General features: G+C 41.1%; 1 protein-coding gene across 4 annotated transcripts in view; it reads right to left on the bottom strand.

Annotated features, from left to right (window-relative positions):
• The window catches only part of thrb (thyroid hormone receptor beta), a 103,979-nt gene continuing 78,421 nt past the window's right edge, over nucleotides 1-25,558 (bottom strand). Inside the window, exons 4-11 of one of the 4 annotated variants that reach the window (XM_065471474.1) lie at nucleotides 24,674-24,724; nucleotides 10,369-10,469; nucleotides 10,138-10,285; nucleotides 9,300-9,505; nucleotides 8,215-8,301; nucleotides 7,920-8,066; nucleotides 7,503-7,761; nucleotides 1-5,875 (exon numbers count right to left, since the gene is read on the bottom strand). In XM_065471474.1, coding sequence (XP_065327546.1) covers nucleotides 5,634-5,875; nucleotides 7,503-7,761; nucleotides 7,920-8,066; nucleotides 8,215-8,301; nucleotides 9,300-9,505; nucleotides 10,138-10,285; nucleotides 10,369-10,469; nucleotides 24,674-24,724 — 1,241 coding nt within the window. In that variant the 3' untranslated portion in view covers nucleotides 1-5,633. Of the gene's footprint in view, nucleotides 5,876-7,502; nucleotides 7,762-7,919; nucleotides 8,067-8,214; nucleotides 8,302-9,299; nucleotides 9,506-10,137; nucleotides 10,286-10,368; nucleotides 10,470-12,156; nucleotides 12,674-24,673; nucleotides 24,725-25,558 lie in introns of those variants that run through there. The other 3 variants (XM_065471475.1, XM_065471467.1, XM_065471470.1) reach the window with 3 other exon arrangements.

Here is a 25,558-nt window from a genome sequence, read left to right as displayed (position 1 = left end):
TCAAATTCTCTCAAAACCATCTTTATTCTTAAGACCCAAATCACAAATTCTGCAATCATCGCCCGTCAGGCAAAATCAAAATCATCAGTCCTCCAAGCTGAAAATGTCCAACAGCCGTTTGAGGAACACAATATTCTTTGTTCTTCCTTTTTTTCTGCCACAGATTCACTTTCACATCTCTCTGCACCTCCTGGTCGAATTCCCGGTTTGCATTAAACAGATGACTTAAACAAGAAGACACTCAAACACACAAGGAGAGAAGAGAAATCTGTGCCGACTGTGGATGACCGCCTCCCTCTGACCACGCTGACCCTAAACGTGCTCATGTGTGGTTTCTTTTGGACTTGAATCCAGCTAATTTAACTGTTTTTATCATTTGTTTTTTTAAATACGTCTCCATCAGACGTGGAAATACATTTGAGAGCAACACTGTATCTTTTTAACACTATGCAAAAACAATATGTTCATATTATGCTAACATCTGTAAAAAAAATCTGCAGTCTGAAAATATACATCCTTTTCCTTTGTACTGTAAAATAGCTTCTCTATGGCGCAACTCTTGTTATTGGTTGTAACTGAGAAACCTTACGAGCAACAACTCACGGGAGAGATCACGGCCAACTTTCACCTCCTCAGGTAAAATAAACATGTTCCTAACCAGCGGTGAGCAATGACGACGTTTACATGCACCACAGCTCTGCGTATGTGCTCAGTGAACACAGCCAGGATGCAAGATACCCAATTTATAGCCGTCCCGCAAAAAAGGAAAAAAAAGTGAAACTATTTGTATCAAAGTGTAAAAAAACATGTCGATTATTTTGGATTAAAGCTGCATTCATCATCCTGCTGTGAACTATTTGACTGTTGCAGATCTTTGCAAGCTTTAACTCCTTGTTTTGGTTTCACTTTCTCCTCAGTGCTTTTTTCAGTAAAACGCTCAGATAACTGATCAACATGCCGAACCAACAAAGTCATGGGGAGAACCCAGAGGAACGTGGGTAGGAGCTGTCAAAGAGCCCGGCTGGTCTGCAGCTTTTTAAGCTAAACTTTCAGGATTCATATTAGAGCGTCCACAGACTGAAATAACTTTATGTCTACAAGTTTGATGATATATTACTACATCAAGGCCATCATTTGCCTCAACCATAAAACTGACAGGTTTATTGTTATGAACTGCTCAACTACATTTATGAGTGAAAGTATTACTGACAGGTTATTTATATTTTTTTTACAGAAACCAAATAATGCCCTCCTCTTTGTTTTTATCCAGGTCACTGTTTGAAACATACACGTTTTACAAAAATACTGAAGTTTCTTCTTCATGATTCCTGATGATTGTGTTCTTCAGCAGTTCTTTAACTGTGACCTGCATTAGTTTTACAGTATCTATGTGACTTTTATGATAACTGTGAGACGTCTCTACCTTCAAGTTCATTCTCTGACAGTGGGGCTGGCTGCACAGACAGGTTGGCTCCATCCATCCAACCACAGGGCTAGGCTTTAGATACAGTACTGTGCAAAAGTTTTGAGCCACCCTTGACGCCTTTATGTTTTGCCTCCAACGAGTAAGCCTGCAAGGCTTTCAAAGTCTGACTTTCATTTCTTCTTCTTCTTTGTGTTAAGCCACTCCACACTGACCTATAAACCATCGGGCAATATTCAAACTGTATGTTTAGCATGAGGGAGGTGGTCTCAGTAATCCCCTCGTTGTAGCTGAAGTCAGCAAATTGAAAAATGCAACAAACTAGAAAGTAAGGAGGAACACGGTCTGATGTGAAAGAAACTGACGGCTGTCACTGTCCTGACCACACAGTGGCTCATTTTATGCTTATAATGAGTATCCTGAACATGAAGCCACAAAGAGAATGACTGCATTGTCGGGCAGCTGCAGAGAGGGGGTGTGGTTTCACAGAAATATCATCAGCCTGTTAAAGCAACCTTTGTTCAATCTACTGCACGCTACAAAAACACATTAAACATAAAGCTGTTAATCACCTAATTTTGGACTTTCAGTGGTTAAAATCTATGCAGCTTTCTTAGTGTCTCTTTACCTGCACAGGAAAACAGAATCATCTGCACAAACTCAGGAACTGTTATTACATTTGACAGCAGTAACAAAGTTCCAGTTTTGATTCCCAGGCCAAAATTCCCTGCCCATGAGGTAGCGGCTAATTACAGCCCAACAACTATCTTGGTGGAGGACTGGCAGGCCAAATCAAGAGCAAACACAGCTTTGTGTTTTTCGGGCTGCAAACAATAGTTGCTGCTACTTTAGCTGAATGTCTGAAAAGTTACACTGCCAAATTCCTGAGACTAGACTAAAAGTCTTTAGTTAAAAAAAGACGTGAAAGAGAGCCTAAAAACCGGGAACGTGCAACAACAAACCATGTTTACCACATAAAAACGATGCTTTTTACATGACTTTGTTCAATCTACATGTTCTAACAAACAGAAGCACACCAAAGGGACATTGAAGTCCTGAGCTGAGATCCTGGGATTGTTGGGTTGAACATTAGATAGTCAGCTAACTTCTGATGTGTTTGTGCAGCCAGCCCCTGTTACTGAGACATGAAGACATTCATTTCATTAGAAAAACAGGTGATGTTACGCTAATGAGTCTAGCACGTTGATGTTGGATGCACGTTCTGACAGCTTTCGTCAAAGGCTTCTTCACATAACAAAGTCTTTCGTTGGCTGCAGACGCAGGGGTGCATGTAAACGTGGCCAACCGTTACGTTTCTGAATGGCTCCGTCTCAGCAGGGCCCGGCCCGGCCCTTCATGTCGACGGGGACCAGCCTGAGCTCGGGTGCCTCTCCCTCTGATTGTCTGTGCATTTATCTGAATCTGTACAGTTTGCGAGGTGTATATGTGTGAGGTCCGGGTCATTCAAACACTGCAGCAATTCTATTGCTTTGATAAAAAGGCATCACTTCACAGAAATGAGAAGAAACAAAATAAAATACAAGCTGCTTTGAGGAGTAGTGTGAAGCTCAAAAAAGCGAAATATAAAGAGCCGAGGTCTGTCACATTGCAAACGGCTTTTCAAGAAACGAAACAAAACCAGAGGCTAAAGAACAAAGAAAGAGCTCTACTTTTCACAATCTCACCAGCCTCGTCAGTGTACCTTGGTGATGGCGAAGCATACAGTTTACTTGGCCTCCGAATGCCACCGGTCGGTCACAGTCGTGGAGTCGGACCCATGTGTTATCTGTGTGAGCGATACACCAATCAGCCACATCACTAAAACCAGTTACAGGTGAACACTGGTCTTCTCTGCTCCATTTCCCAACCCTCCAACCGAGGCAGACAGAGGCCCACTCCAAAAACCACTGCCAGTACCCGAGTGGGACCCAGCATCTGTGCCAGTCTTATTGTTGTGGCTGATCAGCTGCTGCACAACAGCTGCACAGATGTACTGTACATTCTGTATATGTGCATGTGTGTTACTGTACTATATGCATGCCATCCTGCGAGGGTGCCGGGCTCTTATTCACACATGTAAATAACATTACACTTCAATCAGCCATAGCCCCAACTCACCATAGCACCATGACTTCACTGTTTTAATAGAAAGTCCACCTCCACTCACGGAGACACTAAACAAACAGAAAAAATGCTGACTAATTATTTGACTTTGAGGCAACAAGGCTGAGATGAAACACTGAAATCTTATGCTGGTCTTATAGTTGAAGTTCCAACCGCAGACTGAAACAGCAAAGAGGACAGCCTGTGTGTGGCAGGACCAACAGGGAGCCAATTTATACTCAAGTGGAGGGAGGATGTAATGAGGGCATTGTTCACCTAGTTTTGGCACAACATGCAGTACTGTGACACACAGACGATCCTGGCCTCAGTGCCACCGTGTGACGAGTCTCCGGCACGACGAGCGGCTCATTTTAATGCTGCTTCTGCATTCCATTCACTGTCAAGTTTACATCGAAGTTTTGCTTTTGTTGTTTCGTCGTTTTGTTTCTTGTCGAAATAAAGACAAACAAACAGAAACTCGAGCAAGATTTTTTCCACTGTACAGGTTTGAACACGGCCGCACAGAACCTCTGCATTTTCAGTTAATCTGTCAGAGTTGCATATGAAATGCTTTGAGGTTGTGCTAATTAATCATTAGTCTATAAAGTATCAAAGCACTGGTCATATCATGTTGTCTGACAATAAGTCCAAAGGCAATTAACAACGACAAAGCGAGAGACACTCTCTCAGTTTATTAGTGTCCACACTCTGATTTCAGAAACATTCTTAGCTTTCAACCAGACACAAAGATGCTTCCTGCTCATAAACAGAGAGCTGGCTTTTGACTATTTTGCTGGCCCATATATGCTGTTGTAGTGCAACAGTATTTATGCAATATACTGCAAAATGCCACATATCATTTTAAGGGTTGGGTAAGTAGACTTACTGTTAGCTGAAAGCCCAGCATGCGTGTGTGTGTGTGTGAAGGGTCAGAGAGAAGTTGTGTTTGCAGTGTGCACTGCCACCGTGTGAAGTTTGAAGGGACTCATTACTCTCGTAGAGACACTCCAACAGAGTAGTGTCCTTAGATTTGTGCTTCATGCAGACTGTCGGTTTATCCTTTGACTAAAAACATCCTGTTTAGCGCTGCCTCGTTAAGGTTCGCCTTACCTAACGAGCCACTTTCTTCCAATAGGACGGCTTCAGGAAGCCTGGCTCAGGACGAGCTCTACTGCCTGCAGCAAATGAGTGTCACAGAAGGTGTGAGAAAAACCTTTGGAAACCTCGATTTAATAGCAGTCCAAGTGCTGGGATTGTTTTTACATATATTTAGTAAATGATTTGAAACTTTGGTCATGTTTAATAGGAACAATCAGCATTGCAACATCAAATGAGAAAAGACACACAGGTCCCCTTTAATATTGCAAAATCCTGCTCAGGTTTCTCGCTCGGAGCGTGTCTCGAGCTGACGTTTGTTTTTCCGACAGCTCTGGAATGCAGCGTTGCAACTTAACCTCGTAATGTGCGGCTGCCGAGAGACTCGCAGACACCTGCGAGCTGCCGTCCGTTAGAGTACGCGTTTTTAACGGTCACAGTAGGATGGCGAGGCACCGGACAGACTGGACACTCACCAGATGGACGAAGGTTGATATATTAATCACGGGTGCGGTAAAGTGGAGCGGGTTTGGGGAAGTGCCGACGGTTTGCTGACAACGTTTCGTGTTGCGGATGAGGTGAGCAGCCAAGTATTTTAACATAAAGGAAGGAATATACAACATATGCTTGGCTTCTAACGAACAAACAAGTGTTGATGAGATTACCATGATGCAACGGTACAATAATGAAAACAAAAAACCTAGAGTCAAATCTGAGGTGAGATGTTATATCCATGACAACAATAACAGAACAAACCAGAAAAGTCAAAAAGCTATTCACATGTACCCGCACTGTCAGGAATGGTTTCATCCAAAAATAGACCAGAGAGCTACTCTAAGGTGTGGAATGAAGTGACACTCAGTAGTGCTGTTAGAAGGTTCGTTGTGATGGGCTTTCTGCTGGTTCCACCCCTGAGACCACCAGGGTGCCCAGGCGCACACACACACACACACGCACACACACACACACACACACACACACACACACACACACACACACAGAAATCCACTGGTCAGTCCTCGAAGACCTCCAGAAACAGAGGAGGGAACAGCTCGGTGGGACACTCCACTTTCATGTGGAGGAATCGGCTGGCGTGGCAGGTGCCGATCATCCGCAGGTCCGTCACCTTCATTAGCAGCTTGGGCCAGAAATGTGCCACTTTGTGTTTGCGGTAGTTGATATAATGTTCAAAGGCCAACAGGAACTCCTCTTGGCAACGCTCGATTCGCTCCACACTAGTTAGGCCTGGACGATCTGAAGACACAAGCACATCAACAGTGTTGTTATGCAGCGTCCTGCAGAGCTGTAAAGCGTTTGTCCCTGACACAAACCTGCTGAGAGAAACCTGATAACCCTTCATCTTCCTTTGCTAATAGGAAGGATGGCTTACAATAGCTTAATTACAACTCACAAGGGTCTAGGCTCTATCTATGACTGATTTGATTATGTGTTTGGGATCACTGTCATACTGGAATATGAAGATCATCCCAGTTGGATCCAAATCTGACTTAACAGGATCTCCAACACCACTGGCTGAAGTGCAGTCCCAGACCACGACAGACTATCCGCTGTGCGGTCTCTCTCACGTCCTTCCATCCAGTTATTGTGTAATTTGGCATATCTGAGCCTATTCCTCCTGTTTCCCTTACTTAGGCATGTGATGAAGCCCTGTGCATGAGGAAGCAGCCTTAACACGACTGACTGTCAAATACTGTTCTTCTTCTTTTGTCCTCATTGTTTTTAAGGACATGCTGCACACCACGCACAGTTTTCAGTTACAAGCTTTTTATGGAGAATCACCTGGTTGCTGTATTTGTCAAATCCTGTATTATTTGGGATGGTTTGGAACAAATGTGGTGGAGGTAGGGCTCTGATCAGGTGTGTGGTTTATATAAGTAGATATATCTGTAAACATATATATCTTTATACGTGTTACTGAGGTTATAAAAACAAATACATGTAAGAAATTATAATGAAGAACTTCTGATGGGCATAAACAGGAAGTTGGGATTAAATGAGCTCATACTGCTTCCTGCTCGTTTTTGAACATGTAAGTTATTTATAATTATTATTGTTTTGTTTGTTTGTCTGTTTTTTCTCTGTTGTTGTTATACTATTTAAACATGTCCAAAATAAAGATCCAGTACAAATACACGGTGTTTTTGCAACAGCCGTGTACATTTTGTTCATGTGTGGACACACTGGGTCATGCACTGAGTGCCTTGAATGACTCTTATGTCATTTTTGACTGAAAATGAGTTAAACACAGGCGTAGCTGTCTGCTCAGTCTGACAGCTCCATGTGTATACACTACAGTGTCAGTTATTATTTATTGTAGTACTCACAATTATTTTTCTTTTTTGGCACAAATAGTACGAAACAAAAAAATGTAAAATTTAAAGATGATCAATAAACACAAATAATTAACTTTCTATCCCAAAGCGATTCATCCTTGTTGCTCTAAGAGCAGTGTTATCTAACCTTCAGTGGATACTGTAAAGTGTCAGGACAGATGGGTCTGCACCATAAAGCACATGAGTATTGATCTTCAATGAGAGTATTACAGAGAAATGCCAGTGGAGCCAAAAACAAGCTAACAGGCCGAAGCCCCTCACAATGATTACGGTGATTAATTGATTAAACTGTGGTTTGATATAGATTTCATGTCAAAACCAAGTATTCACACAAGCTGTGCAGCTGCAGATTCACGCTGTTGTACTTCCTAAAAACGTGTTCCCTGTAAGCCAACGTTACCAACAGTGTAATAAGAACGCAGTAACACTCTGGTGTGCTAAGACAGAGCGAGACCTAGAAGAGCGAGAAAGAAAACCCTTTAATAACCTCTTATGTACACGGGTAATTGTGCACTCTAGGTGATTACCGGATGAAAGCAGGATAACAGCTTGCAGAAGAGCCACCTCAGAGTCATCCAAGTTAAAGGAGGACAGCGACACGCCAAGGTCAAAGATGGCGTCTGAGACTACGCCCAAGCCTCCGTTCTTGAGCTGACCTCGTGTCACTGCCATCTCGCCGTTGAGTGTGAGGGTCTCGCTTTCTGGATCGTAGCGAACAGCAGCCCGCAGCGACATGATCTCCATGCAACAGCCTTTCAACAGGATGATCTGGTCTTCACAAGGCAGCTGGGTTAAAGAGAAGAACGGCTTATTTAGCAGGAGTGGACAGGTGGAACTTCCGTTATGTCAAAGACTGTGAAAAATTCATATTCAATCTGAATATACAGCTCTTTAACCACTCAGTGACACATTGAGAATCACCGTTTCCACTCAAACAAACTTACCTCACAGAACATAGGCAGTTTTTTGGCAAAGTCCACCACTCGGGTTATGGCAGGGGTGATAATTTTTGTAAACTGACTGAAGGCTTCTATGTCCACTTTACTTCCTTCAGGTGCATTACCCGTGGACGCTTGACCAATATCCTCAGGCTGAAAGAACGAAGAGTGGACATCAGTGTTTGCTGGTTTCATCGCATCATTTGTTATTTATCCATCGTTTGCTTTTTACATGTAAATGGCTGAAAACCTGTGTCGCCATCGTTAGGCTCAACTGAACCGTGTGTCTGCTGTGTCTTACCTTAGTTTCCTTCACCCCCGCTGCACTCTGGTCAGAAGTATAGAATAAATTACATGTTATTTCATTAAGAAGCATTGCTTCCTCGACCTGTTGGATAATCAACAGGAATCGTGAAGTTTCAATGAAGAACCCGTGTCAAGCCAACTAAAAGAAAACAAGTTAAAACTGAAGACAGATGAAAGAGTGCGCAGACAGAAAACAGGCAAAGACAGAAATAGGACACGAGTTTCCACAGCAAGACTCGGGACCACGGATCAAACGGGTCCTTGGGAACGCTCTTCATTGGATCTTTGTATGCGACCTCAATCAAAACTTTGGTTATGTTTTCAACACTTTTTGAAACAAATTGCATGAAAAACAACAGATGCGGCCATGAAAGTTTGCAGACAGATTAGGCTGTGTTCATGTTGCCGCAGGGAAAGTCTTTTCAGGGAAACAGACTTTCCCCCGTTTTCCCCTGAAAAATAACCCTTCTTTTTTTGCCAAACCCCGCCGGCCGATCAAATAATTCTGCGATTAATGAGCGTTGTCTTTAATCGTGCCATAGAAACTCAGTATAAAGTCAACAAACAGCTGACAGACTCTCAGTCCGGACAGAGTAATCAAACTTAACAGAAAAAGCAAAATTAGTCAAAAACAGAGTGAGGTGTGAAATCAAAAGCTACAAACAGAAAGAGAGGAAAATTAAACAGCACGAAAAAAAGCAAGTCATTAGTATTAGCAATTAAGAGTTGCTGCTCGGCAAGACATAAGACAAGAGTAAGATGTTCCAATATAAATTAGTGCTGCTGCGTTGAGGAAACACTTTTCTCCATCGTCCAGCTAATTCTCCCCACTCTACAAGGAGATACAAAAAAACACATGGACATATTAACATAGGGAACAGTGGAACAATGGTGGTGGTGGAAGAGGAGGAGACGGGGACATGATGCGGAAGGGGGCTGGGACGGGTTGGAAGCGGGCTGAGATGGGCGGGAGGGGGAGGTAGGTGGGGGTCAGGGGGGTTGGTGGTTTGAACAAGGCACAGTAATCAATACAGTCAAGGCTTTGGTGAGGAGGGAAGGAGGAGGAGGACGATGTCTCACCAGGAATTTCCGCTTCTGCTTCCAGTGGTTGCCCTGGGCGTTTGTGGCCATATGGGCTTCGGTCACCATACGGATGAGGTCCCACTCCTCTTGGGTGGGCTCCTGTCGGTCCCACGCCGTCTTCTGCAGTTCCTCCCTACGACGGCGCTCCCGGTTCTCCTCGATTAGCTTCCGCTTGGCCAGCCGCTTGCTGTCATCCAACACCACTGGGGCAAATAAAGGGGGTCAGCAGGGGGCCAAGGGAGACCAAGAGAGTAGACGGGAAGGAAAAGGAAAGAGGGAGAGGAGGGGAGAGGGTAGAGGGGCATAAAATGATGAGTTGTTCCAACACAAGAACATGACATCCCACTGAGGTGACACTTGTTCATGCTTCATGTTCATGATTGTTCTTGTGTTTTGAACCGTTTTATTTTTTGGACTTTCAGAAAGCTCACGGTGAAAAATGATACAGATACAATGTAGCAGGAGGCTTTAGATTCAAATGACCCATACATGAAAAAAAACAAACTTTCCATTGTATGAAAAATGTGAAAGGCACTAAATCAAACAAAACGTGAATATGGAAACCATTATTTGTTTTTCCATGTGGTGAAAAATCATCACTGCTTTTATTTGGAGTAAATATATTTCAGGTGATGACAAACCCTGATGAACATTCTTTAAATCCAACTTTTTTTGTTGATTTTGTTACTAATTCTGCACTTTCTTCATAAATGTCTTTGTTTTTGCAAATAAATGTCAGAATTCTTTTTTTCCAATTGAAGAACAGGAGAAATGCAAAAGTGACATAAAAGATATAAAGACAAGAGTAAAATATCCTGTTACTGAGGCCACTTACAGTCTGTTGCCATTCCCACTGCAATGCACTTCTTGAAGCGACATTCCTGGCACTGGTTTCTGGTCACTTTGTCAATAACACATTTGCCCTCGTACTTACAGGCATAAGTTGGATTGAGATTCTTCTGGATTGTGCGCCTGAAGAATCCCTAGAAAACAGAAGGCGACGTGATCAGAACAGGGAGACCGCGAAGGCCGACGGAAGCTGAGGCCATGTGGTCACATGGTTTACCTTGCAACCTTCGCAGGTAATACAGCGATAGTGGTAGCCTGTAGCTTTGTCCCCACACACTACGCATAGCTCATCCTTGTCCAGGTAACTTGGTATGTACCCTAGAGAGAAAAGAAGGAGACAACTGGATTGTTTGTTTTAATTTTAAAAATAAGGCAAACGAATGTCAAGTAAATTTGACGACTGGCATTCACAATGTTTTTCCAAACACATTCATTTTTGATTATATTTTAATTAAAATTGGGGCAATGTACTGTTCTTTGCACAGTAGTAAAAAAATAAATGTATACACACTCACACACACATATATATGAATGAATGTGTGCATTTGCATAACATACACACTACAGAATGATGTAACATGACTCTTTGTAGTCCTGTTAAAAACTACACCCCCCTTGACTCAGCAGTGGGCACGTCTGTCGCTGGCCCATTCTTCTTTATAATATTTCTTCACTTTGTTGAGATTTGCAGGGAAGTTTTCATGCACAGCTCTGCCACTGCCTTTCAACAGAGTTGAGGTCTAGATTGTGATCAGGCACCACTTCCCCCAAGGCCAAGCCTTAGTTTTAGCTTGAGTCTGGAATACTTTGGTATACAGAGAAGTTCATGGTCAGCTCAGAGACTATAAGGTATTCAGATCTGTGGCTGCTAAATGAGTCCAAATCATCACTGCTTGACAGTTGCTATGCAGTATTTGTACTGCCCTGCTGTGTTTGGTTTTCTCCAAACAAGGTGCTTTATCTCCAGACGTGGCTGCTTTGCAAAGTTCTTGAGGTGTTGAGGTTTGTTCCTAGGCAATTTTGTAAGTCTAAGCCATGCTGTCATGTTATTTTAGAGGCTTTCTTCTGGCAACGCTTACAAACAAGCGATAGTTGTTCAGTCTCTTTCTAATTCTACTGCTATGAACATGCTAACTGAAGTCTGTAGAGTCTGAGATGTTGGTCTTGGATTTTTGGCATTTTCTGAATATTGCGTAGTTTGACCACGGGGTGAATTTGTTGAGACCTTGGCTCTTGGGAACCTGTGGAATTGTTTTAGTACCTGAATGCTCTAGATCAGCAAACTGCCAAAACCTGTTCTTTTATGTAGGTGGTCACACTTGCTAACAGCAGAGTGTGGAGTGGCAGGTAAACTCTGATGCTTCGAACACACTTCATGGAAAAATCTTTGTAGACTCTAATATTGTGGAGTCTATCTTGTATTTGAGATTGGGTTGAGTGAGTTCTGTCACCAGGACAGTAGGTTAACAAACTGATCAATATCTTTTGTCGGCCTTCTGTTGCCTCAACAGCAATCAATAAGGAACCCCGTCTACCTCAATCAAACACAGCAACAAGCCCTGATCACAGACTTCCAGCGCTCGATGCCTTATGTCTTGGATTTATGCTTATCGGACTTAATTCGAAAATCCCAGACATCATTGATCGATGATCAAGAAGGACTTGTGACCAATTATCAGTTTGAGCAAGCGTATTACAAGTCTGTTATATTATAGACACACACACACACACACACACACACACAGCTAAACTCAAACACACACACACACATGCGTGCACACTCACTCACTCACTCACTCACTCACACACACACACACACACACACACACACACACACACACACATGCTTGCATACACACAAACCCAGTTAATTACAGAACAGTGGAGGCTGTTTAAGTTACTCGCAACTTAAACAAGTTAAACAACTTAAACACGTCCGAGCTCCAGTTCTAGCCCCTCAGATACTTTGTTAAAGAGCTAAATAATCACAGACTGCCTGTCATACCTTTTCTGTGCGCACTCTGCATCCACCGCAGGTGTGAAAATTCAGGTTTGATCTCGGGGAAGTACTCAGGCTGGTGGAAGTGACTGAGAGGGACCTCCATGCTGCAAAACTCACTCTTAAAAACAGAAGGACCAGCAGCGTAGGAACACGAGTAGTGCTGGCTGGGGGACCAAGCCTGCTCCATGCAGGGTGGATGATGAAGGGGCTGAGGCTCACAGTTGCCATACCCGGACCCTTCGCCCGAGTACATGCAATGTTCCCCACCTCCCTGCACCGAATAGCTTCCGACGCCGGTGTGAGGCATCTCGTACATGTCCGGAACGCAATAGTTCATGATGAAGAACTTCAGCAGAGCACCATAAACACTTCTGGGTCTACCCGGAGAACTATCTGCTCTCAAAAAAGAAAAACCTGAGCTGGCATCAAGCCACAGAAATGAAGAAAATAACTCCTGATCTGAAAGGACTTGATGGAGTTGACCGTACTTAGGAGCAAACGCTTTATCCAACAAATCCACAGACCACAAACAACACCTTGCAACTGCCCCACCCGCCACCACCCGGCCGAATTGGGAAGCAGAGATTTATGACGACATAGGGCTCTAATCTTACACTTCACAAATCCGTGATGTACCACAGACAGTGGCGATGTCACAGATTAAGACATTACATGGTGCACCTACTGTAAGAAACATCTCACAACAACCACAAAAGTGAAGAGCAAATCTAAAGAAAAGCTGGTCCAAGAAAACACAAATGGTTAAAAAACCTGACTGAGGAGGGGTCGCATATGATAAAAGAATTATCTTAACCGCGATCCTTTCCTAACCTCATAACTTTGGCCTTTACATTTTGACCAATGCTTATCCTCTGGGTATTTTAACAGAACCGACTAACAAGTTCCCTTAGGTCAGTTACACAATTTATTCTTGAAGCCACTTGGTGAGTACTACAACACTAAGAAGGTTCTAAGAAGGGTTTTAACACATGGCCCTGATTTTTCACCAATAAGACTCTAATGTGTATTTAGATCCTGCTGTGCAGCTTATGGAAAGATAGGGCACATATTAGTGCAATTATTTGGGATTTACTTAGAATAATGAATACCTGCACAAAAACCAAAATAACATTTTGGTTTAGGTCAGCAGCTAAATCAAATTCAGGGATTGAGCCATGAAAAACTGTGTAAATGCCTGTAAATGTACAAAATAGCACTTAACATTTATTGTCCTTTGTTGAGCAAAGAATTTTAAATTGCTGAAAAACATTTAGTGTGGAAATTTGTAAACCAAAAGTCCATTTGTTTTGTTTTTCTTGTCACTTTTAGACTCAACTAATTGTTTGCAAAATTAGTTGAGTCTAAAAGTGTTTTATATATTTATATCTCTATATATTTATATATATCTATATATAGATTTAAACAATGAAACACTGTGTGGTCTGTTTTTTGTAAAGTCACTTATTAATCCCAGAGAGGTTATGCTCAGTCATACTAATGAGGCGTCCTCGTCAATAATGATGACAGCCTTGAGATTTAAATGTATTTAAAATTTGCATGGTAAACAATATTTTTTCACACACACACACGCACACACACACACACACACACACACACACACACACACACACACACACACACACACACATGCACACACACGCACACACACACGTTTGCTGTGACCCAATTTCATTTTAATAGTTACTTTCACTTAATTTCGCACTTTTTTCCTGTTCTGAAAACTCAAATTTAGAGACAAATAGAAACACTTTTTTACAACAGTTAAGAAAAAAACAAAAACTGATGTACTGAGGCTTACTAGAAAATCTTATTTGTATATTTGTAGTTAAAAAATTATGGTAACACTTAAATCACACGTTAAATCTTCATGCAAAAAAATACTCAGGCTGATTTTCACTGAAATACACTGCCTGATTCTTTGAGAAGGAAACGATGCAGCGACGGTGAGTGGAAACCAAAATCATGGCCCAGTTATAACATTTAAAGTGACAAACATGTCGAACTCTGGTTGGAGGGACAAGTCTGACTGTGAAGCGCTCGAATTTTAGTCTTATTAGTAGCGCGACACTTCTGCGACGTCTACGAGCTTTAAAGAAAACTTTTTGGTTACACAGTAACAGCTGTGCAGATTTAACGCCTCACTTATTGTGCAAAGTTTAACCATGAAATGAACAGAATCAATCAGATTTTCTTCTCTTCTGAAGCAGAGCTAATATAACAGCATCAAAGCTTGTTTATCAGTTTAGATTATGACAGAAAGCACGATCAGCTCCTCAGAGCCTGAGGTCATGGTACCGTACCAAAGAATGATGGAATGCTCCCTCCGGGTTGGGGAAAGTGGCTGCATCTATGCAAAGAAACATCTTAGGATCTTATTCAGGAGTGATGGGAAGGTGGAGTGAGAGGTGGACTGGCAGATTGGTGTGCGTCAGGAATAAAGCTTTGTACATGACTGTTGTAATGATGGTTGGCAAAGGAAGGCAACACTTTGGCCATGAGAGAGAGTCAATAACATCTACGTGCTGTGCTGTAGAGCAGCTGCTCCTCCATGTTGAAAGGTCTCATGTGATGTGGTTCAGGCATCTGGTTAGGATGGCTTTAGGGTACCCAGAATGCACTGGAGAGATTCTGTATCCCCTCTACCCTGTAACTGGATTGAGATTCCACAGGACGAACTGGAGCCTATTGCGAGGTAGAAGGATATCTGAACACCTCGCTTAGCTTGACTAACTATCATAGTTTACTTAACGATTGACTTGGTTGTTGTTGATGATAAGGCTTTCCAGACACCTGGAGTCACAATTAAATTGTGAATGGTCAAAAATTCCCATAAACCAATTTCTAAACCTCATGGAAAACCTTCCCAGAAGAGCTGAAGGTGTTATAGTGGCAAACAGCGGGTCAGCATCATTAGAAAATATGAATTAAGGAAGTCACTGACATTAATATGCATCTCGAGGCAGATGACCAAATAATATAGTTCATTTATGAATTACAGTAAATTATCATTTCATGTCAAATCATTGAAACTCAGCATGATGCCATGGACGAGCTTTTAAAATAAAAACTCAAATTCTTTTTTCTTTTAATTTAGCATCACCAACGTCTGTAGTTCAGACTAACCAAAAAAAGTAGACCTGAAAATAGTAACAGTGGCACAATCACGTATTACAATCTGTTTAAAAGTCTGTTTTGGTATGTTGCATATCCATCCAAGTCAACCAAAAGATGTCATCTCTCCAGTGTATCCTGGGTCTACCCCGAGGTCTCCGCCTGGTGGAACATTACTGGACTGCCCCACATAGGAGGTGCCCCTGGTCAAATTCCTGAACCATCCCAACTGCTTCCTGTCGACACAGAAGAGCATGGGCTCTACCCCAAATGTCTGGACTCTACACCCTGTCTCTGTGGGTGAGCACAGTTCAATCCAACCACAAACCACTCCAGTACAAGCTGGCAGTCATTACTCCATGAAACAACAAAACCACGTCATCTGCCAAAGCTAAAACTGAACCAGACACTATGTGCCCCATGACTGTGCTTACAATTCTGTTCATAAAAGTGATGCAGAGCATTGGTGTCGAAGAGCAGCCCTGGGAGAGTCCAACACCCACCAAGAACCAGTCAGACTTATAATCAGACCAATGCGGACCAAGCTCTGGTGTTGCAGGGACAAATAGCTTGCAACAACGAGCATGATATCCCATACTCCCAAAGCACCCGCCCTGCACAATAACTTAAGGGATGTGGTTGAATGGTACTAGTACTACTACTACTCCCATCCACGCTTAAATATCCTTGACAGGATGAAGAGCTGGTCTCAGTTTCTGTGACCAAGACAAAAACTGCTTCTCCAGAATCTGAGGTTTGAGTACCAGGTGGATACTCGTCTCCAGTACCCTGACATAGTCCCAGGGAGGCTGAGAAGCACGATCCCCTAAAGCTGGTACGCTTTCTCCGATCCCCCTTCTTGAAGAACTATCACACCCTGTACCAAATTTCACACTTAATTTTATATTTAATCAAATAGGTAAGAAATAATAATATACATCTGACACACAAAACATAAAGATGTGGAACAGACGTCTCCCATCCAAGTACTAACCAGGCCCGACCCCGCTTAGCTCCTGAAACCAGACAAGCTCAGGCGTGCTCAGGGTGGTACGGCGGTAAACTAACAGATATCTAAAATTATTACATTTTAATCTGAAACATGGTGGTGGGAGTAGAGAACCACTTTTCTATGCCCATGTGCAAGACTCACAAAGTTTGTACAAAAAAGGGAACTCATTACATAAAATAATCCTCATATACTGTAGCATCTACATGTGTGTGTTTATAGACAGAAGTTGCATAGTGTAAGACCAGCATGAGTAAAGAGTTAATGGGGAAATACTAGAAAGCTTTGTTGCTGTGCTAAAAGAAAACGATCTACTGTGTTATTAATAAACTTTGCGTTGCCTCATTACCATTTTTCTCCTTCTCTGTAAAAGTCTTCTTGATGTCTGCCTCTCTGTGACTGAATTTTTTTAACAGAAGACCTTGACCTTGATTAATGTTTATTTTTGACCCATGGAAAGCTCTCTAATTGTTAATTGGTTCTTCATTAAAGACAGGAACAACAGATAGAACAGTTAAGCCTTTAACCGTTAAATACAGGCTGCTGTCAAAGAAACACAAACATGCTTTGCTGTACTTGTAAGACTCAAAGATTTCTTATTAAAATGCAAGTTGGAAAACTCCAGCTGGAGATCAGTAATAATAACAACAACAATAAGGCTTTAAAGACAATCAAAGTGATAAGAAATAATAATATATAGCTAAAAATACCTGTCATGGAGGTGAGTTATAAAGCTGCTTTATTAAAAATGACCCTGAATTGCACCACATGGGCCATCTATTTAAACAAAGAGTAGTGACTGTTAATAAGATTGAACCTTTTGACTTGTTCCGTTAAAAATACGTTTCAGTGTTCAGCGTTTGATTGATCTGCCTGGACGAACAGTTAAAAAGGCTTATCGTGGGATTAGCAACTCCATTAATGTAATAAGTGTGAGTGTGTGACAAGTAGATGTGATCAACATGCAACAGCTGGTAAGAGGCTGGTCCTATGAGGCAAATCTTCTTGCAAAGAGGGCTTGATACCAGTTTAACTTTTTGATGAGGTGATGTCCTGGTCCTGAACTAATCTTGTTTGTAGTTTCTTAACAACTGTTAAGCATTTGTCAGACAGAGTTTAACGCCTGTCAATAATGAAACAATCTGTTGTCTGAGTGGATGCTGTGACTGTCTACGCTTTTTTCTATGCGAGGTTTTGGACTTTTAGTGACAAATTTAATTAATTTGTCACATTTTTTAATCTCCAATTCTTTGTCTTCTTTGTCTTTGTCACATAAAGTGAAGCTTTATTAGATGCTGAAAAGCTGAAGTAAAACTTACTGTTTAAATGCAGTATTAAAACAGCATAAATAGAAAATAACGTTAATATTTGCATATGACTCACATAAACATTCATTATAAAGTAAAAAAAATTATATTTATTAAGATATTTATATATATATTTCTTTAAATATATATTTTCGTCACTGAGCTTTGAGAAGACAATCTAGCAAGTGTAGCAGATCTGAAAGCACTTATGTCTTTATTAAAATTAAAATATTAAAATAGAGAAAGTTAATATGGTAAAATGTAATATACTCATATGCCTGGTGTATCACTTTTAGTAACTGGAAAACAACAAGTACTACGGTTGATCTACAGTAAATTAAGAGCCCCTATGAATTTTCCTACTTACCCGGAGTAGTCACATAAATGCCAGCTGTCTCTTTTTTCCTCCCCTATTTAAAAAATACAAATGTACAAATACAATCCAGCATCGTCCCTAATAGATGACTCGAGGTATTCCTGCCAAACAGCTGAAGTAACCAGCGAGGCCTTTGACCAAAAAACACCCCAACTTTCCGTGCCGTGCACCTACGAGACGAACTTCGCTCCCAGTGGCTCTTCACCACAGTGGCCCTGCGGCGGGCTTTTGTACACATGTATTCCCTCCCTTGATCGTTTGAGGACTCGGGGGTTCAAAGCTGGTCATGAACAATTTTTGGGTGTGAGGAATCTCTTTTATCCAGAGGCCCTCAATTAACATGATCTCTGGTGCCAGTTGTCCCTGGCTACTCTTTGTTACCTGAGGAGGCCACATTAGTTGGTGAACCTTTCCCTTAAAGTTCAGGGTAAGCTGAGGGGAACAACAGAAGGCTACCCTCAGTAAAGGTTAAAGTTGGAGAGGATTATCCTGCACTTTAGGATAAGGTGGGTGAACTTGTTTTGAATCCTGCTCTTCCTTTTTTCTCATTATAAATACTGTCATTGCCTTGTATACACAACTCCACAAGGATCAGACGCCCAACACGCCCAGAACTGCAAACATTTGCTGAATGAATCATCATATTGTTAAAGAAATATCACCTTGTTTATGAACACGAATCACTGAATTTAGACAAACTTGTAGGGTTGTGTTTATATTACACAACCTGATCCTGTTATGAGGGATCGAGTGCAGATCACCAGCAAAGTCCAAAAAAGGTTTTCCAGGTGAGACAAAAAATGCTGTTTTTAGAGCCGTGTCTGCTTTCAGCACCGATTTTATTAAGAAGTCTAAAGAGGAGCGACTGCTGAGAGGCAGCGTGCAAAGCATCATGGGAAGAGAGTTTAAGAGCCAAATATTACTGCATGCAATTTTGCATAATACACAACTGGAAAATGAAAACAAAGATGACAAAAACATTTCAGGTAAACTTAAAACGCTCCACATTCAGGACATGATACAAGTGCATGTGGGGGTGGGGGGTCATTTGTTTTTGTTTACGTTTGGAAAAATGGAAACGTGATGATTCATATTATTCATTCAGAAAGAATACAATTAAAGTTAAATCTGCAAAAGGGATTTTTCTTATTAAAAGGACAGTTACTTTTCAGTTTCCTTTCAGAGCATTTTTCAGCTAAACAGAGGAGCGGAAAGTGTAGAGCATCTCTATCTGTGTGCTTCACGTGTTAAAGGACAACTCTTTAATTTGGTGTTGAACTCTGTTTAACTGTACGCTCAACCTAATTTCCAATTAAACATTCGTTCCATCTGCCATCAGTTCTGGCTTTTGGTCCAAAAGAATTATGAAAACTTCCTGTTTGACGCTAAGATGACCTTTCAGGAAGTGGTCATCAAAAAGGTATGGGATTATAACCAACCAGACTGGATGTAGCACAAATTCCAGGTGAAACTACTAAAAGTGGTGATACAGTGATGCGTGAATGCTTGCAAACTCTTTAGAGTCAATGTTTCTGCTTAAATATGACCTGAGACTAGGGCTGCCACAAACGATTATTTTGATAGTCGACTAGTCACCGATTATTTTTGTGATTAGTCGATGTGGCGGAGGTGTGGTCCCGGGCGCGGCTGCAGGGGAGGAGTGGCGCAGTGAGCTCGATGGGGCGGTGCTGGAGAGGCAGGTGAGAACAGCTGATGGCGTTTGGACTAATGACAGTTTTCCTGCCTTTTTAGTGAGACGGGAGAGGAGCGGAAAGGAAGCCGGGACTCAGCTGAGACCGGAGCTGTCAGACTGTGTGCTGTCACAACAAACCTGAATCTATAAATAAATGTGGCCGCTGGCGACAAAGTACTCTGCGTGTGTGTACGTGTGTGGAGTGTATTTCACAGTCGACTAATCAGATCATGCATCCATTGGATGTAAAACATACAGCTTATTGCATCAGCAGCATCTGCTTTTATATAACTATCATTAGCTTACAGCTTTAAGTGTTTAATGTGCTAACTAAAAATAAAGACAAGATGATAGTTTATTACATTTTAATGAAATTTGCAGATTGTCTCAGTGGAGTTTAATAAACTCAGCCGTCTGCTCCTTGCTATCTAAAATATATCAGGACACCGGAGTAAATTCTCCAGCATCTCACACTTCTGATAATCAGCTGTCTGCTTGATGTTTATTCAGCTGTGTAAAAACTATAACTTTAATCTCAGTCAAACCGATTTACTCAGGAACAAATATAACACTGAAAAAAGCCAAACAATAACATTTTTAAGTTATCTAAGTGACTTATATATCATGTTTAACCTGAGTAGCGAAAGACGGCGGTGGGTTTGAAAACGATTTGCCGGGAGTCCGGTGTTCTCAGCGGCTCTAGTGAGCCTTGAACCCCGGCTCGCTATCGAGCTGGTGGCTAACAGACGTCTCCGAAAACGTCGGAGCGCTTTTGAAAATATGTGGTGTCTTGATAAACTGAGCAGAACTGTCACAAAAAGAAGGCAGAGAACAAAGTTAATCAAATAAAAGAAAAATGTTACACTATTTCTTTATTTATTGGGAATTAAATCTATAAAAGTTTAGAAAATATAGGAAGCTCCAGGATTAGATTTTCACTTAAAACTAAAGTCAGAATCAACAGAAAGTTGGTCAAGTGTGAGTGGATGCCCTATTTTTATTAAAAAATTGATATTTAAGACTTCTAAGGAAGTGAATTATGACATAAACAAAGGAGATTTCTGAGAACTTCATAAAAGGACTGTTTTTGCTCTTTTTGGAAAAACTGGATTCTCCCAGTCCAGACCGATTACCTACAAAGTCTTCATATATATATATTTATTTATTAATTGAGTGAGCCGAAGCATAGCTGCTGTTTTCTGTTGTGTCCACGATGACAGTCTCCCTTTCAAACACATCCCAGAGGTCTTCTGTTGGATTTGAATCTAGTGACTATGGAGCCTTTTCAGTACGGTGATGTTCAAGAGTCCAGGTAGAGATGATGTGAGCTTTGCTATAGCGTCTTATCCTGTTGGAAGCAACAATGCTTAGTTAGGCTGTGTATTTAGATTATTGGTACTAAGGAGCCCAAATATCCCCCACACCATTACGTCACCACGAGCCACTGACAGCAAGCAGGACACATCCGTGCTTTGTTATTTACGCTAAATCTTACCCCACCATCTGAATGCGACAGTGTTACATGGAGAGAATATAACATTGTTTCATCAAGCATGATGAAAAATGCAGACTAAATTCAACCTTAATTTAAACTCTTCCCTGCTTGTGAGACTGGCCTTGCTGTCCTGCATAAAGTTCATTCATACTGGAAGTTATTTGTGGTAACAAGCATAAGTCAGATCAACCAGATTAACCAGTGTGTTTACAATTCAAGAAACCCCTACACGCCCTGGGTACTCATAAACACATTGTGAACATTTTAGGAATTCTCCACCCAAATGTGGATTTCTAAGAAGAACCGTGGGTCTTTAATTCAAGTTTAAATAGCGGTTTTCTTTTTTCAGTGATCTTATTTTGTTCATTAGCATATGAAAGAAATTTAACTGAGTTCTTGAAGATGATTGACATGCTGAGGTCATTTGAAACTTTATTTTATAATTAAAATTTGACCTAACATTAGACAGAAAACCCCAGCAATCAGATGACCCCCAATGAGCAAGCACTTGGGTACAGTGGGAACAGAGGTTTATTCTATTCTACTCTACTCTACTCTACTCTACTCTACTCTACTCTCGCTGCAGCATTTTGGCTCAGCTGCTTTTCAGGAACCTTAAAAACTCCCAAACCCTGATAATAATGAATTAGTCCAGTCTGGAGTTATAAATACATGAACTAGTTTTTCAGCAACACCCTGAGTTTTTTACTTTTATTTTCTAATTTTAGAGGTATTGTGCAAAGACATCAGTCCTGCATATTTAATATGTGCACTGAAGAAGATTCCTCACAGTGTTACTGGAGGCCAAAGTCATGCAGATGTTTCTACGATTTTTAGGGCTGCGATGAATTCTGAATCCCCTTTCTTCTAATAAACCATTTTTCTGCATTTGATCAGTTAGCTCTTTTACAGCAACTCTTTCAGGAACTTTAGAAATAAAATAAAGACTGGCCATGTTACTGCTTTTTAAGTAACCATTTTTAAGTTCTGGTTCAGTTACCAACACCTTAAAACCCTGAGGCACATAGCTCTTTATCAGACACTGATCATATTCAGAAATGAAGCTTCAGTTAATGACAGAACCTCTTTGAGTCTGATATGTCAGCAGGGGCCTAATGGGGATGCTGATGGTGACTATTGAGGTTAACTCAGAAAGATCATTTAAACTGATTAATTGAACATATTTATGTTAGTTTAGTTAAATGTTTTCATCATTAATCAGTAGGGTCTTAAAAGACAGACTGAATTCAATAGTCCATGTATAAGTGATTTACTCTTTGGTGCAGCTAAGAGCATTATTATATTATATTATATTATATTATATTATATTATATTATCCTTTTTTTGTACTTTTTTACAATTTTTAATTTTTTTTAAGACTTGTGGTGGTCTGAGAGCAGACGATGGTGATTTGAGGGGATGAAAAAAGGAAAGAAGTTCTATGTAGGTGTATTAAACTGCAACAATTTGAATATATATTCAATGAATATTTCAACAACATAGTGCACTTTTATAAAAAAAACCACCCACTTACCTGTAGTTTTATTACAAACATGTTTAAAATGTAATTTTTAAAAAGAACAAAGACCTTCTCTTTCACTTGTAAGGTTGTAAGTATCAGAGTGTAATAAAGTGATCTGGTCACATACGCACAGTGGTAAAACCAAACCAGGCTGGTATCCACATCCCAAAAATCCAACAGGGATTTAGTGTGGGTAAGAATGACTGCAGTGAACTCACCATCAAATCTATAACACAATTACTTATGAAAGAAAAATCAATATGTTGCCGTGGCAACGTCTGAACCTGACTGAAATGCTTTCATACAGAAAATGATTCCTCATTTTACTGCTGCAGACTTTATTTTTCACACATGGCTTTTGCTGGTTTCCTTCATGACCTATTAAATAAATAATGATGTGATATAATAGGTCATGTGATATAATAGGTCATGTGTTGTTATTATCTGAGGTTTTTGATTTTAGGAGCTGCTAATGACCTGATGATTTGGATTACTTCCTGATATGTGAAACCCTGCAGCTGAAAGAGGGGATACTTTGTTTACATTGGGACTCATTGTAAAATGTAAATGAGCACACACACACACACACACACACACACACACACACACACACACACACACACACACACACACACACACACACACTAAAATCTTTTAAACACAACACCTTATTGCTTATTGAACAGCTTTCTGTAAGTGTGTGGAACTGAGGAGACACTTTAAAGAGCCAAATGTGTTCTCATAGTTGCTGACACAGTATTTCATCTGCGCAACAGTTCAGGGTCGACTTCTTCAGCTTTCAGTGGGTGACAGGGCTGCACTGCTGTGGAACCACGGTGTTGGTATATGTGCAGAATGTGGTCAGGAAGGAAAGCTCCTTCTGAATGTAATAATAATAATAATAATAATAATAATGATGGGATCTTTATATATTTGCTCATGCCATGTGCACTTATGCAACCCTGTCCCCTTTTAAGGACATTAAGCTACAGATCCTGCATAGCTGCTTAGACTCTATTAAAGCTTGGATGGCTGACAGCTTTCTCCGACAGAAGTTTGTGCTCCTGACAGATTTGTGTCTAAGGTAATAGAAACCTTTGGTCCCCTTGCATACATCTGCTAAACCCTCTGTCTCTGGGTAACTTCACACTTTTACATTGACGCTCGTGTCAAATCTCTGCTTCACTCTTGTTTTTAAACCACTTAAGAAATATTGCCAAGTTAAGTCCCACAGTGTCACACTCTGAACTGTAAACTGTTATTGGTGCATGTATTTCATGTGTATCACTGTAATTCACTGTTCACTTGTCTAAGCCAAATGTCTCCAGCATGTTCACAGTGCTGCGGTGAGGCTTCTTCGTCCTCACATATCACGGCTGCACTGACTTTTAGAGCTCTGCATGGAAAAGAACCTGCAAACACCTGAGTATGTGCTCAGCAGGTCCCTGGGTCATGTGATCAGGGCTGTGCATTATGCTGAAAATGAAGGAGTAACAGTGAGCCCAGACTCTCCACCTCTGTGGGCTCTGTGGTCTCTTCCAAACAGCTAACAGTCAGCTTTTTAGACTTGTGTTTGACCAACGTTTGTTTTCAGTGTTCTGGTTAAAGGTGCAAATAAAGCTTTACTTATTTATACATTTTGAACTATGTATCGCTAACCTCTTTCCTCTTTATTATTATTGTTATTATTGTTACAATAAGTGAATGTCCCACTTTTTGAAAGCAAACTCTAAATGAGCTGACGTCTGACTTACTGTCTTCAGTTACTCTACGTGTTGTAACGTGATGTATGCAGCTTCCCAACATCAGTGAAACTGAAATGACTAGGATATGATTTATTTTGAACTGAATCTACTCAAAAATGTTCTTAAATTCAATAATCCCAGTTTTTGAAGCCCTTTCCAAGTTTTTCCTTAACAAATCCGAAGCTACGGCATGCTGACAGAAGAAGGAAACAGCAGTGTAGAGAGGGAGGTGAAATATTACCATTTTGAATGGCCTCATCTTTCCAGCGGGGGGAGCATTTTTCTGCTGGCTCTAAAATAGATGGGAGAGGCACTTTAAAAAACATAAGCTACGTTGTCATAAAACAGCTGAGAGAGAGAGAGGCTAATGCTGCTCTGCTTTGTACATGAACTTAAAAGCTTTCAGAAGTTGGTCTAACAGAGCAGCAGGTTCATGTAAAAACTAAAACAGCATCTCAGATACCAAAGCGGTCGTTGTCCCCTTGGAGCTTATGTGGTGAATGAAAGCTTAAGTTCATTTTGTCAGTGTGATAACATGTGAGTGTAAGTCTGTTGGCTATGTAGGGATGGCCAGGTCACTGAGGTCGCCCAGGCTGGTTAAATCCAATTCCAGCCCCGCTGACCTCACTGATGCCCAATTTGCTAGTTAAGTAAATAAATGCAGAGCTACATCCTGTCTTGGCTGTTTAATATAGGGCAGCATGGCTGCATGCAGCGTCCTGCCATCTTCACATTTCTTTGGTTGCTTTTTGATGCTTTGATTTGGCCAAATGAAGTGGTTGGCACTGCTGTGTGTGAACAGGGATGAATCATGTTATAGAAATGAATGGTTAATATGTGTGTGTGTGGAAAAGAGTTGATTTTGTCAGCTGAGACCTTTTTGATCTGGAAACATTTCACAGTTTAACACTGATCACTCTCATAGTGAGACACAGTTGGAGTGATTTCACCTGTTTCTGCTGAATTGATTAAAACATTGTTATCACTCTAACACAACGTGGACCTCTGGTGGTGAGGGCAGACTATCACTGTCCAACCAAAGTGTAGAGTTCAAACTGTCTGACATGCAGTGGTCGGGGTTTTATACTCGTCACTGATCTCTGCCAACAAACACTTTGGACAAAAA

The sequence above is a fragment of the Pelmatolapia mariae genome, linkage group LG22 (assembly GCF_036321145.2).
Source record: "Pelmatolapia mariae isolate MD_Pm_ZW linkage group LG22, Pm_UMD_F_2, whole genome shotgun sequence".
In the NCBI taxonomy this organism is placed as follows: Eukaryota; Metazoa; Chordata; class Actinopteri; order Cichliformes; family Cichlidae; genus Pelmatolapia; species Pelmatolapia mariae.
This window is presented reverse-complemented; position numbering and strand designations above follow the sequence as displayed.